We start from the raw sequence: 15135 nt of genomic DNA, 5'->3' as shown, positions 1-15135 counted from the left end.
TGGAGATAGGAGTGGGAGGAAGTAATCAGAAGACAGGAGAGTCGGCGTGCAGTAACAGAGTGAAGAGAACGGGTGGGAGAGTAAAGGGAGATAAGGTCAGAGATGTAAATGGGAGAGGAGTGGGTGAGTGCTTTGTAAGTGAGTATGAGAAGTTTGAATTGGATTCTGAAAGGGAAGGGAAGCCAGTGAAGGGCATGCAGGAGAGGGGAGGTGGATGTAGTGCGTTTGGTGAGGAAGATGAGCCGGGCTGCGGTATTGAGGATAAATTGGATTGGAGAGAGGTAATTGTCAGGGAGTCCAGTTAGGAGGTGGATACAGTAATCCAGTCTGGAAATAATCAGTGAGTGAATAATGATCTTGGTGGCATCTTGGGTGAGAAAGGGTCTGATCCTGGAAATGTTTTTGAGATGGTAAATGACAGGTTTGTGAGAGTTGCTGAATGTGTGGTTTGAGGGAGAGGGAGGAGTCAAGGATTACGCCAAGACAGCGTTCTTGGGGGCTAGAGGAGATAGTCGTGCCATCAATGGATAAAGAGATGTGGGTTGTGAGGTTGTGCGGGACGGTGGGAAGATGATCAGCTCAGTCTTAGACATGTTGAGTTTAAGAAAGCGCTGGGACATCCAGGAAGAGATAGCAGAGAGACAGTTGGAGGTATGAGTGAGGAGAGCCGTGGAGAGACCAGGGGAGGAAAGGTAGATTTGAGTGTCATCAGCATAGAGGTGGTATTGGAAGTCAAAAGAACTAATGATTTCACCTAAAGTGGACATATAGAGAGAGAAAAGTAGAGGACCAAGAACAGAGCCTTGGGGGACACCAACAGTTAGTGGAAGTGGTGGGGAGGTAGTGTCATGAGAGGAGACAGAGAAGGAACGATCAGAGAGGTAGGAGGACAGCCAGGAGAGGGCAGTATTACGCAGACCAAGAGTGAAGGATTTGCAGAAGGAGAGGGTGGTCCACTGTGTCAAAATCAGCAGAGAGGTCAAGAAGAATAAGCAGAAAGTAGTGGCCCTTAGATATGGCTGCATAGGGGTCATTGTACTATCTAGTACAGTGTAGAAAATGATAGTTTGGAACTGATGTGTTGCTGTTGGCAACAGCTCCTCGTTTTCATTTTAAAATACTGAACATTGAATTTAATTGCTTAGTGCTAACGAGAACTGACCTTGTAAAGTATTTCGGACCCCTATACATTTATAGAAATACCCTGGAATGGTATGTGCTGGTATGATCGTAGTCGCAGAGTTTACCCATGCTCAGTGATGTGGTAGTGTTGGTGTACTGCTTACCATTGCCAGATGTCTCTATGGGAACAGAAGGTCAGGTAGAAGACCGTATCACAACCAGGAGCCTGGCTTTGTCCTAGCATGACTGTAACAAATGTTTGCATGATTGTTTGACACATTATATAGAGAGTCCGTTCAAGCTAAGGAAATTTTTATTAGCTTTTTAATTTCTGTATCTAGTACACAGGTTCTCAAACTCTGTCCTCAGGATCCCACACGGTGCATGTTTTGCAGGTCTCCTCACAGAATCACAAGTGACATAATTAGCTCCACCTGTGAACCTTTTAAAATGTGTCAGTGAGTAATTAATACACCTGTGCACCTGCTGGGTTTTCTGCAAAACATGCACTGTGTGGGGTCCTGAGGACCAAGTTTGAGAACCACTGATCTAGTATATGACTATCAGATCTTCTCTAAGCTCTGAATTATTGAGTATCTGTGAATGAGTGAGACGCCCTACCTCCCAGTCTGCTCACTTTTTACTCTATTGAGTCGATTCCATTAGAAGCTATGTGACATTGCATGTTTCAGCACAATGCATGGGCGATGTGCATTACCAACGCACAAAACATTGAATTTGATGGCAGAAAGGAAACACTTGGCCCATCTAGTTTGGCCCTTAGGGGCTAATTCAGACCTGATCGCTAGGCTGCGTTTTCGTACAGCGGGCGATCAGGTGTAAACTGCAAATACGTATGCACTGCAATGCGCATGCGCGTCACACGGGTACAAAACGGATCGCCGCTCAGCGATGGGTTTGTGAGAAGAATCCATTCGCACGGGCGTTTGCAAGGAGATTGACAGGAAGAAGCCGTTTGTGGGTGGCAGCTGACCGTTTTCTGGAAATGTTTGGAAAAACGCAGGCGTGTCCAAGCGTTTGCAGGGAGGGTTCCTGACTTCAGTTCCGGTCCCGGACAGGCTGAAGTGATCGCAACGGCTGAGTAAGTCCTGGGCTACTCAGAGACTGCACAAGATCTGTTTGTACGGCTCTGCTACACATCCGATCGCACACTCGCAAAGCGAAAATAAACTCCCCTATGGGCGACGACTATGCGAATCCAGGACTGCAAAAAACTTAGCGAGCAATCAGGTCTAAATTAGCCCCTTAGATAGAGATAGATAGATATAAACCGAGACAGAAAGGCAGACAGACATAAACGTAGAACCTGTATGTTCATCACAGTGCTACAGTAGGCATACAGTACATTACTCATGTAAGACCTCTCTCTCTTTTACAGAGACGTGGATGTTGGGATTTCTCCTCCACCAGACACCACAGCTAGCAGTTCACGTCCCCACACACCCGTCATGGAAGACCTGAAATCTTATATAAAGTTTGTTGATTTGGCAGAGGAACTTCCAACAGATCCCGCTTATCAAGCACCTGGAGAATGTGTAGCAGCTCCCAATGAACCAGCCTCTAACCTGAACTGTGCCCCTGACACACTGACCGCACAGACACATACAGTACACAGCGTTTCCCACAGTGAAACAGCACGTACCCCAGATGACTGTCCTGGTGCTGAGCTTCCAGTGAGTACCTGGTATAATGTAAGTCTCTAGAATGTAAAAATAAATGTAATTCTACCGTGCACACTTCCTTATCTAATCGTGATAATGGTGCACATTTCTATCCCACCCTAGATATGTGTATAACTGGTACTTCCTCCTTTGCATGTTTGGAGATATTCTCAGTGCAATGCACTAGTGTTGCTGTAGCCTAACACAGGTCGTTTGAAGCCAGTCTGTTGTATGGTGCCAAATTCTCTGTAGATGGGTAATAATGTACTGTACCACCCTAGCAATACTGTTACTGCTGTTAAAACTTATATTCCACGTATATTAGCACTGCTATGTGTGCAGCACCATTCAATTATCTCTTGTCAGTGACTATATTAAGAGGGGAGGGATGAGTGAACCTCTTTCTTTAAAGCTTACAACTGAAATAAACTGTAGGTATTGGTTCTGTTGCTAATCTCCAATTGGCATATCACCAGTATCAAATCTGGTACAGGTTGAGTATCCCATATCCAAATATTTCGAAATACGGAATATTCCGAAATACAGACTTTTTTGAGGGTGAGTGAGATAGTGAAACCTTTGTTTTTTGATGGCTCAATGTACACAAACTTTGTTTAATACACAAAGTTATTAAAAATATTGTATTAAATGACCTTCAGGCTGTGTGTATAAGGTGTATATGTAACATAAATGCATTCTGTGCTTAGATTTAGGTCCCATCACCTTGATATCTCATTATGGTATGCAATTATTCCAAAATACGGAAAAATCCCATATCCAAAATACCTCTGGTCCCAAGCATTTTGGATAAGGGAGACTCAACCTGTATAGACCAGCCACCTAAAGTGAAATGTTATGTGTATAGGGGTAATTCCAAGTTGATCGCAGCAGGAATTTTTTTAGCAGTTGGGCAAAACCATGTGCACTGCAGGGGGGGCAGATATAACATGTGCAGAGAGAGTTAGATTTGGGTGGGGTGTGTTCAAACTGAAATCTAAATTGCAGTGTAAAAATAAAGCAGCCAGTATTTACCCTGCACAGAAACAAAATAACCCACCCAAATCTAACTTTCTCTGCAAATGTTATATCTGCCCCCTGCAGTGCACATGGTTTTGCCCAATTGCTAAAAAATTTCCTTCCGCGATCAACTTGGAATTACCCCCATAATCCGTTGTAAGAGGTGCTACCGTACAGCGTGTCCTCTAACATGTTTCCATGGATGTTGGGTATAAATAGGGAACTGGTTTTCTTTACGATTTTACAGAAAAGCAGAAGTTGGATCTCTGAAGAAGATTTCCATAGACCAGATTCCGCTATCACTGTAGATCAGGCACAGCCAGTACACCTCGTGCCCGCTCTGTCATCTGAATCAGCTACTGTCCACTCCCAGGCACTGAAGCAGCCTGCCAAAGCTTTTAATGTTGTCCATCGGCGGCAGATAGGTATTTGAATTCATATTCTGTATGTTTGTTTTGAATTGTTTAAAGTGCTTTATACTGATCATTAGTTTTCCCCTAGGTCTGTCTAACCCTTTCCGAGGCCTGCTGATGCTGGGAACTCTGGAACGTAAGCACACTTTAGGACTGTACAAGCCTTACTACTGTGAGCTGACCCCATATGAGTTCCGCCTGCAGGTGGAAGGGGATGAGCAGAACGGTGCTGAGAGTTGCTCTTTGCTCCGCTGTGAGTCTGTGGGTCCCGCTCACAATGATGGCCGCTTTGAACTTCAGTTTCCTGGCAAAAGGTTGTATCTGAGGGCGCCATCTGGAGACGAGGCTCAGGATTGGGTAGATAGAATACAGGAAGCTGTACAGAAGTTTCGACTGCAGAATGATGAATCATGGGAAATTATACAATATCCAGATTCTCCAAAAGGGCATGGGGAAAATAACAATTTGGCACAATGTAAAGAACCCAGCAGCTCCAATGGTAGCACATACGTCTGTCAGGTTTTTGATTGGGTCTCTGATTTGGAATTGGAGCCAGATGCCTTGAAAGAGACTGTTCTGTACATGAAGATCCACAAAAAGTGGACAAGATTCATCTTCTCATTATCCGAAAGAGCACTGAAATGTTTTCTACCCAAAAACTCTGAAAAAGCTCTCTACAACACGTACAGTGCCGAATTGGTGAAAGACATTCTGCCAGATTCCAGTCTTGGCAGTCCTTGCTGCTTCCGGCTCGTGACCACCAAAGGCTCCTTGCAATTGCAAGCAGAGAGCACAGATGAAGCAAAAGCTTGGAGAGAACTTGTGCGTGCCGCATACTTGGAATCAGAAGATTCTGCGCTAATCCCAATGGTTGGAGACTTCCAGATAAAATCACACGTGAAGGAACATCTGCTCTTCAAATACCTTCTTTATATTCCAACAGAACATGGACTGGACATGCAGAACGTAAAGTGTGCAGGTCAGTGGAATCTTTGTATGCTGTATACTCTGCTTCTCTGTGGCTGTATATGTTATATACTTCCTTTCATTACAGGCTGCCACCAGCAGCTTGGATTCCAGTTTTGCAAAGCAAAGGTCTGTTCATATTCTGGCTTGTATTATTGTGGCCTTTGTCACCAAGATGAAATCTCCATCATTCCCTCAAGAATAGTGCATAACTGGGATCTGACTGAACGAGTGGTGAGTACACTTGGGTCCTGAAGCTTTGCATCTGTAAACTTCTACAGCTTACTGTTTAACAGTTATCTAAAGGATAAGCTTTCTTTTACAGACATTCTTAGTAAGGGTTATATGGTTCAAATTAGAGATGTGCGGGTTCAGTTTTACTCAAATTTACTTGGGGCTCAAAACGGCATCTTATTGGATCACTGATGTCACGCGTTTTGGATAGCCAATAAGCAAAACCCGAGTAAATCCGAGTAAAACCGAACCCACTCATCTCTAGTTTAAATGGACTCTAGTGCTTTGTTATGCAAATACAGGTTGAGTATCCCTTATCCAAAATCCCACATTTTTGGTTCCCCTACTGACAAAATGACATATATATTATATATTATGTGTATATGTCGATATATTATATAGATATATTATAACATAATATATATAGATATGTGTCATTATCTCAATAGGGGACCAAGAAATGTGGGATTTTGGATAAGGGATACTCAACCTGTATCATTATGTCCCCAGTCCCTCTGCAGTGTTAGCTGACAGCCCGTTGCCTGTTTGCACTGCATATGGTGCATTTAGTACGTTTAACCCCTTAAAAAGTCCATGGTTTTTAATTTATTCTTTTAACCCATTTGCTGCGAAGAATGAGTGGAACTAGTCCTCCGCATCAATGCTAGGCAGTATAAGTGCAGTTCACTCTTTCAAACTAAATGCCCCTATAGAATCTGTATCATGACAAGGTGATCACCAGGCAAAATCCCCTACACCACATAAAAAACATGGAGTTTGAAGATCATCTCCCTCCAACCTGGGGGGCCCATCTTTCAAACAATTTACCACGCTACAAGCTACTGCCTGGTGATCTTCTGACTTCACCAGAGAATATTACCCTGTGGTACGAGAACATGTGTTTTCTGTATATGGATGAGAGGGCAAATTTGTAGTATTGATGTTGGAATGTGATGAGCGCAAACATTGAAAAATTGTCAGGAAGTGACTCGGGAATTACGACCCGGTTTGACCCTTTCACACAGAAGAAATAACCGTGTTGATCCGCAAATTACCAGGTAGAAAGTCTTGACCCAGTAATTTGCTTTTCTGTGGGAAAGGGGGTTCAGGCAGGGAGTGTCAAAATGACCCAGCACTCAAATGCCGGGTAAAAGCTGGGATTTTCAGACATTTCTGTCTGAAATATATAAATAAATAAAATTAAACTCTTTTTATTGCACAATTTTTAACAGCGATATAAACTGAGAAGAGGATGGGGGAGAAGAGTACAAAACAATTAATTCCAGAGAAACAAATACATGAGTAATCAAGACAATAATAAAATGGGAAATTCCTGTGATAAATCAATTCAAAAATCAAAAGGTGGTTTTGGGCAACAGACTCCAATCATCTAAACATTCCCAGAGGCCATGAGAGAACGAAGACGCAGCCCCACAATGATGAAAATGTAATTGGTGTATTGGAGAGAAGACAAGATATGTGTTGCTTTGTGTAAACAAACTAGGGGCCAGGGAGGGGAGGGATTTTTACAGGAGGACATGTACTAAAGTACCCAGCATTGCCTGGGTTTAAATTTTCCAGTTTTATATATATATATATATATATTACAGTTGACAAATAACCAAATAACCAGCGCACCTTTAGAAACACTTTTTGTTTTCTCTTTTCTTCTCTCTGCAGGTATCAAGACAAGCTTTAAACTTCCTGCAAATGGTGCAAAACGAGCCAATATTTAACATGAAGCGTTTGAATGAGAGTCTCTATCAGCACACGCAGACAATGTATGAGATAAGCCATAAACGGGAAAAGCTGCGACTGCTGGGTGAATATCTGATGACCTGTCGCAGTGGAGCACTACGGGAGCTGAGCGCTATGTAAGTTTGTAGCACTAGAGCACTGCAGGTGATTGCATAAAGATTGGTTTCTGAGCTGCCATAGTACTCTGCAGCTCTAGACTAGAGTTAAGGCCAGAGAAATAATATTGGTGGTAATTTGGTAAGTGCTAGTAAAGAGGTTGGTTTCATAGAGAGAGGGTGTGGTAGGTAATTTCATTAGTGGGTGGTAACATGTTAGAGGCAGATTAACAGGGATGCAGTCACATGACCGCTGGGATCCCGATCGTTTGCAATGCCGACGGTCTCTATGCTGACAAAGGGACTATTCCCACTCGTGGGTATCCACGGCACCCAAGCCAGTAAGGCGCTCCGTTGCGCTCAAACCCCCCCACCACCAACATTAAGTTTTTTTATAGGAAAAGAGAAGGGATATGACCTTACAGTAGATTTGCTTTCAGTACAACTTTACACCTATCCGATATTGCATTCCTTTATGGGACATTATGTAGCCCCATCTGGCCATGGTGTTTACAAATTCCACTACAAAGCCCAAATACAGTACCTGTCTAATGTTATAATCTCATTAGATTGTACATAGAGAAATATCATTTATGATTTTGACAATAGGTATGTCCCGTCTGTAGTCATGTTCTTTAGGTGCCGTCTTGTGCACGGTGAGCTGTGCCATTTGCTTTCATGTGAACACACATGCTATAAGGCATTGATAATAAAAATGTTAGACATTTGTGAACTGCTGTGAAAGATATCCTTTGTCACCTCTGATCTCAGTTGTCATCGAATACATAAAAGCATACAGGATTATGTACTCTTTCTGTGAAATATAAAGACATAAGTAGTTCCACTGCCATATAAAAGCTGCAGGATGCTGAACATCAAGGTGATTACTCATACCTTTATGTCTCTTGGTAGGGGTGCATTATTCCTTATAATACAGAGACATAGAGGTCAGTACAGTTTGGTCCGAGCAGTGCAAAGTGTCATTGCCACAGTGTGGAAGTCCCCATTTCACAAGGCTTAGGGCATCAAGTCTTTGATGAAGAAACCCCTAAGCGTTGTAGGCACTACAGCAACCTACTTTTGAACCCTTGGAGTCAGTGGAGTTTTGCCTCTGTTTTGCAACTTTTTTCGGGGAAACAGTCTATTTTTTCTGTTTTTTGGGAAAAACCGTCCTTTCAACCAAAGGCGGTTTCCGCGTTTAATTTAAACTAGGATATTGTTCAATGTAATAGAATGTGTAAGCTTAGAGAAATATATGATATGGAAGCAAAGTCCCATTGTACCTGACTGTGTGGGGTAAATTTACTAAGGTGGGAGTTTTTTTGAAATGGTGATGTTACCCATAGCAACCAATCAGATTCTATTATCTTAAAGAAGCAGCTAGATAAATGTTAAGTAGAATCTGATTGGTTGCTATGAGCAACATCGCCAGTTCTAAAAAAAAACTCCCACCTTAGTAAATTTACTCCAGTGTAGCTTAGCCACCGATTCTGCAGTTCATACATTTACTAAGTTTTATTTAATGATTTTGTGCAATATTCAATTGTTTCACGCGCCCGATCTTCCGTCTAAAGTGATGGGAGATAGCGGGTCTTAATCCACTTGGGTTTTTTCGTGCTGATTGCCCCATAAAGGTCTGTTTTAGCTGCGTAAAGCAGCTAAACCCGACCAAAGTGTGGGTGTGATCACGAGAAGTGCCATTTGGGTGGCCAAATGGGTCACTTTTCGCACATTTCAACTTGCCACCCCCAGGAGTTGCGAGCTAAAGTGCAGACACCAGCAGCAATCGTGCCTGAACAGAGCTACAATTGAATATCTCCGTTGGGCACCATTTAGTGGCTGCCAGTTGACAAAACATCTGAATTCCGCCCATTGAGTCCAAAGAAGCTAGTTTGGGGAAAAATATGTGGTTGGGGATGGGTTAGAAAATATTGCTGAATTCCTACTGGGAGGGGAGAGAGAAGTGGTTGGAGTCCCAAAATGTAAACATCTCTTTAAAGAGCCATGCTACTAGTTGTATCCTCTATACCACAATCCCCATTTCCCCCAGCAGGTTCAGACAAAATTATTTAATTCAAGGACAAAACTCCAGTTGTCTTAATGGTAAATATGCTACCCAGTCATGTGACCAGGTAAACCCATGGTCGGGGACCTACTATGACTTATAATATTCTTAGATTTTTAACACTCGTAACCTACAAAATGCTTACAAATCCTGTAGTGTTATACAGCGCCCATTTATATGGGTATATGTAACCTTTACCAGGGGTGGCACTCGATATCCTGGCTGCCGGAATCCCGTCCGCCGGGATAACAACTATTTTCCTTCTTGGGGTGTCCACGAAACCCCTGGAGGGAGAATAAATAGCATAGCGCGTCACTGTGCCCGCAAGGGGCTCTTTTGCGATCGCCCCACTGACGGCATCCTGGCGCCAGGATCCTGACAGCCGGGCAAATGTAGAATACCCCTATACCAGAGTATTCTATATTGAAATAAACAAAGTTTTTTCTTTTTTGTGAATTTATTTTATAAAGATCACATTCTATATAATGTATTATAAATAGGGGATTGGCACTGTACAGTTGTATTCTTATACATGCAAGTTGCAGACCTATATTAGGAAGGGAACCCATTTCCCTGTGACCTTGCAATCTACATGATAGGCTGAAGTGTTATACTATTCTTCCTGCCTATTCCCTGTAAGTACAGACATATTTATGGTCTATGGATCAGCATGCATTTAGGAGACTGCAAATGTATTTCAGAGAAGTGTGGCCCAAAGTGCAGTAATCTCAATGTTTAAAGCTTTATTTTCTTTTTATAGGCTCGATCAGCGAAATTATCTGTTGGAGTGCACTCACACATACAGCGTTAGAGACCTAAAACAGGTACAGTGTGACAGTTCTGTGTATCTCATTGCTACACTAGCACCATAGGTAGAAGTATAAACTGGAAGGTAGGGGTGAGTAATATCCTACAATCGCTTCACAATGTGAATGGAAAGCAGCCCACTAGCAATACCTAGGTTCCTCCCATATGAACCAGGACAAATGAAATGCTTGTGAGGTATGCAATGTTGGCATATACCGAAGGAGGGGGGAAATAGCCTTAAATAAAAGGATTGAACGTCCCTTATGTGGTGGGAGACTGTAGAAGCTTCTCAGCAACATTCATGGAAATGCAATGACACAAAGCACAGTGCACCAAACTATCAGAGATCAAGTGGAGAAATATAAGTGTGTAATCGCTCTTATGCTTGTAAAGATAGCAAAATATAGAGTCCCCCTTTGCACTGAAGTACTGAATTAATGGTATGGGGTGTGTTGCTGATAGTAGAGAGAGCCCAACTCACAATGGACAGACAGGTGATTCTTTCGCGCTCAGCCCCTCTATTGTAGTGAGTTCTACGATGTATGGTGTGAGTATTGGTCTATCTAGTGTACCTTGTGTGGTTTGTGAGAAAAAAAGGGTTTACAGTCTTGATGCAAATGAAACTAGTGCTTTACTGGTTGAATCCAAAAGGGATGCCAATATAAACTTGTTTACACTGCTACAAAAACGTGGATACAAAACTATGTAAATAACGGTGACCTAATACACCTGAATCAGTGTAATAATATTCCAACCAAGGATACAGTGATTGCAGCAATGTTAATAGTACATGTGATTTGTACCACAGTAATGGGTGGTGTTGGATAGTTCTGGGGGAGGTATGCAGAGAGCAGCATCCTGCGTCTCTGGACACTGTGTCTTACCATGTTGGCTCCCACTGTAAATATTCATGCTGGTCTGTACAGTAGATGGTGTTTACCACTGATCTTGGGATGCTATGCCTGTCTGCAGCAAATCAGGTCTGCATGAGATGCCTGCTGATACTCTGAATTGGCTGCCCTTACATTTTAAGAGATGCTGCCATCGGTGTGCCTTGATGGGACACACTGTGGGGTATTTGTTTCTGGGGTAGCTGCCTGTGTGCAGGAGGAAATGATGCCAATGGTGGTTTGTGAGGGAATTCCACCGTGGGACATCTATCCTCCCTCTTACCAGAGTCCTTCCTGGTGGTGCTCTGCTGCGCTGGACATCATTGTGTGAGCAGGAAAATTGGCTTCTGTAGTGTGCTGTGCGGCTGTGATGCCCTGATACACGCTCCTTCTGGAATATCACAGACATGACCACGGTCGCCAGGTGCTGCTCATGCTGCGATAGAAGGATGAAGATGCTGTGGAGGGGTTATGTCTGTACCCCAACATGTTTCCGCTGCTGTGGACTTCCTCTGGGAGTACTTGTGTAGCATTGTACACAAGAGTCTAAGTGTATTTCTCTTACGTCCTAGAGGATGCTGGGGTCCACATTAGTACCATGGGGTATAGACGGGTCCACCAGGAGCCATTGACACTTTAAGAGTTTGAGAGTGTGGGCTGGCTTCTCCCTCTATGCCCCTCCTACCATTCTCCGTTTAGAAAATGTGCCCGTAGGAGCCAGTCACAGCTCGGGGAGCTCTCCAGAGTTTCCTTAGTTACGTTTATTTTTAGAATTTATTGTTTTACAGGGAGGCTGCTGGCAACAGCCTGCCTGCAGCGAGGGACTTAGGGGGGGTGCAGTGTCCGCCCTGCGGGGTCTGAGCCACTGTCTCCGCTGACTGGACACTGAGCTCCAGAGGGGATAGATCGTTCCCCAGCGCAGGGGATCGCTCACCCCAGCAGCATGCCGCCACCCCCTTACAGAGCTAAAGATTGTGGCGAGTGAGTCACCGACTTCCCCTCACAAGCGGGGAGCCGGTGTGAAGATGGCGGCATCAGGGTAGGAGCGCAGTATTAACTGCACTCCAAGAGGCTCAGCGGTACATAGTGCAGTGCTGTGAGGGGCGCCCTGAGCCAGCGCCTATACCCTACACTGGTCACACAGCCTGTCGGGCTCCCCGTATCTCAGCCAGCATCAATCCTCAGGCCAGTATAATCCTATGAAGGGCGGGAAGACAGCGCCATTTTGAGGGTGGAGCTTCTCAGAGCGGACCCAGCAGCGTTCAGCGCCATTTTCCAGCCTGCACAGCGCTGTCCAGGAAAGAAGCAAGTCCCTCCACAACAATCTCCAGCTATCTCACGGTACCAGGGGGTTGTAGAAGGAGCTGCAAAACTGCTGTGTAACCTATTAAGGTGCACAGTCAGCGCTGATTGGGGGTTTCCCTTATATGTATAAAAGCGCTGTGTGTGTGGGTTGGCTCCAATCTCTGTGTCTCTCTTGCCATTCTTGGGGAGAAACTCTGTCTGTATCCCCTGTTTGTGTGTGTGTGTGTGTGTGTGTGTGTAGTGTTTGTGGTCACCACTAGCAATGTCCAGGGACTCTGTGTCATATGCTGCAGAGGATATGTCCTCTCAAGATGATCCCATTCCATGTAATCGGAATTGCACTGATTTAGCACAGATTCCAGCAAGGGAGCCGGAATGGTTATCCTCTATCAAAACTATGATTTCTCAGATTTCACAGAGGGTTGCACAAAATGAATCTGCTACCCAGGTGCTGCAGAATATGGTAGTCTGGCCCAGTTCTGGTACCTCAGGTCCCCCCGCTGTGTACTCCCATAAGCGTCCTTTAGCACAGTTTATGCAGGATGACACCGATACAGTTTCTGACGGTGATGATGGGCTACGGGGGACAGCATCTCTTGCTAAAGGGGTGCAGTTGATGATAGAGGCCATTAGGGATGTGTTGAATATTAATGATACACCACCTAAGCAGGTTGAGGAGGCTTACTTCACTAAGAATAAGAAAGCCTCGCTAACCTTCCCTGCGTCAAAAGAATTAAATGCTATTTTTGAAAAGGCTTGGGAAAACCCTGAGAAAAAATTCCAGATCCCTAAGAGGGTTCAGGTGGCATTTCCTTTCCCTGTTGAGAATAGGAAAAAATGGGAAAACCCGCCTATTGTTGACGCATCAGTATCCAGACTTTCAAAAAAGGTGGTGTTGCCTGTTCCGGGATCTACCGCCTTGAAGGAGCCGGCTGATCGTAAGTTTGATAATACGCTCAAATCCATGTACACTGCTTCAGGGGCAGTACTGTGTCCCACTATTGCCAGTGCTTGGATTGCCAAAGCTATAGTAAAGTGGTCTGGCACCTTACTTGAAGATTTGGATACTATGGATAAGGATGATGTTGACTTATTTTTGCGCAACATTCAGGATTCAGCAGGATTTCTGGTGGAATCCATGAAAGATCTGGGTTCCATGGCTGCAGGAATTTCTTCCATGTCGGTCGAGGACTGTGGCTACGTCAATGATCTGCCGACACAGAATCCAGGAAAAGTGTGGAGTTCCTACCGTATACAGGTCAGGCTCTCTTTAGGGGAAGCGCTAGATGTGTGGATTTCCATGGCTACAGCGGGTAAGTTTCCATTTCTTCCCTCAGCTACACCTGCTCTGAAGAAACCGTTTTCTTCGCCTGCATCACACCAAAGTCCTCCACATGACGGTGGACTGCTGGTCCAGGAGGTGGGGCCGGTGGGAGCGAGACTCAGGCAGTTCAGTCACGTCTGGGTGTCGTCCGACCTGGATCCCTGGGTGCAAAATATTGTGTCCCAGGGGTACAGGCTGGAGTTTCAAAATCTCCCCCCTCACCGTTTTTTCAAATCAGGTTTACCAGCTCAGCTGGTGGACAGGGCGGTTCTACAAGCCGCCGTCCAGAAGTTGGTGGAGTCACAAGTTATTGTGCCCGTACCACCTCATATGCACAACAAGGGTTACTATTCGAACCTTTTCGTGGTACCGAAACAGGATGGTTCGGTCAGGCCCATTCTGAACCTAAAGTCACTGAACCTCTTTCTGAAGGAGTTCAAGTTCAAAATGGAATCTCTAAGGGTGGTGATATCGGGTCTGGAAGAAGGGGAGTTCCTGGTATCCCTGAATATCAAGGATGCGTACCTTCACATTCCGATCTGGCTGCCGCATCAGGCGTATCTGCTTTGCTTTGTTGGACTGTCATTTCCAGTTCCAGGCCCTGCCATTCGGCCTCTCAACAGCACCGAGGGTGTTCATCAAGGTGATGGCAGAGATGATGGTTCTCCTTTGCAAGCAGGGGGTGAACATCATTCCATATCTGGACGATCTGCTGATAAAGGTATCGTCCAGTGAGAAACTATTGCGGTCCATTACTCTCACGACCGATTTCCTCAGAGTCCACGGTTGGATTTTGAACCTTCCAAAATCACACTTGGATACCGACCAGGAGGTTGCCCTTTCTGGGGATGATCCTCGACACGGACTTACAGAGGGTATTTCTTCTACTGGAAAAGGCGTTGGTGATACACTCAATGGTCCGGGATGTCCTGAAGCCAGCTTGGGTGTCGGTTCATCAATGCATTCGCCTTCTGGGAAAGATGGTGGCCTCTTACGAGGCTCTCCAGTACGGAATGTTTCATGCTCGGTCCTTCCAACAGGATCTCATTTGCACATGCACCTGAGAATTCGTCTGTCGGCAAAGGCCAGGATTTCACTCCTCTGGTAGCTCCAGTTGCCTCACTTTCTGGAGGGCCTTAGGTTCGGGGTTCAGGACTGAATCCTTCTAACCACGGATGCAAGCCTCCCGGACTGGGGCGCAGTCACTCTAGGGGAGACCTTCCAAGGAAGGTGGTCAATTCTGGAAGTCGGCCTACCGTTCAACATTCTGGAATTAAGAGCCGTATACAACGGTCTTCTTCAGGCGGCCCATCTTCTACGAAATCGGGCCATTCAAGTGCAGTCGGACAATGTAACAGTGGCTTACATAAACCGTCAGAGCTGCAATGTCAGAGGTGACAAGAATCCTCTGGGCAGAAAGACACGCGTTGGCGCTGTCAGCAATCTTCATTCCGGGA

At 44.9% G+C, this 15135-nt stretch overlaps 1 protein-coding gene across 3 annotated transcripts in view; it reads left to right on the top strand.

Annotated features, from left to right (window-relative positions):
- PLEKHM1 (pleckstrin homology and RUN domain containing M1) overlaps window positions 1–15135 on the top strand; it is a 44794-nt gene that overhangs the window by 7107 nt on the left and 22552 nt on the right. For 2 of the 3 annotated variants that reach the window (XM_063958879.1, XM_063958878.1), the window contains exons 5-10: window positions 2522–2834; window positions 4069–4246; window positions 4323–5213; window positions 5289–5434; window positions 7115–7308; window positions 10113–10176. In XM_063958879.1, coding sequence (XP_063814949.1) covers window positions 2522–2834; window positions 4069–4246; window positions 4323–5213; window positions 5289–5434; window positions 7115–7308; window positions 10113–10176 — 1786 coding nt within the window. The remainder of the gene's footprint in view (window positions 1–2521; window positions 2835–4068; window positions 4247–4322; window positions 5214–5288; window positions 5435–7114; window positions 7309–10112; window positions 10177–15135) is intronic. The other variant, XM_063958880.1, reaches the window with a different exon arrangement.

The sequence above is a fragment of the Pseudophryne corroboree genome, chromosome 3 (genome assembly GCF_028390025.1).
Source record: "Pseudophryne corroboree isolate aPseCor3 chromosome 3, aPseCor3.hap2, whole genome shotgun sequence".
NCBI lineage: Eukaryota > Metazoa > Chordata > Amphibia > Anura > Myobatrachidae > Pseudophryne > Pseudophryne corroboree.
Note: the sequence above shows the minus strand (reverse complement) of the source record. Positions and strands in the feature narration are given on the sequence as shown.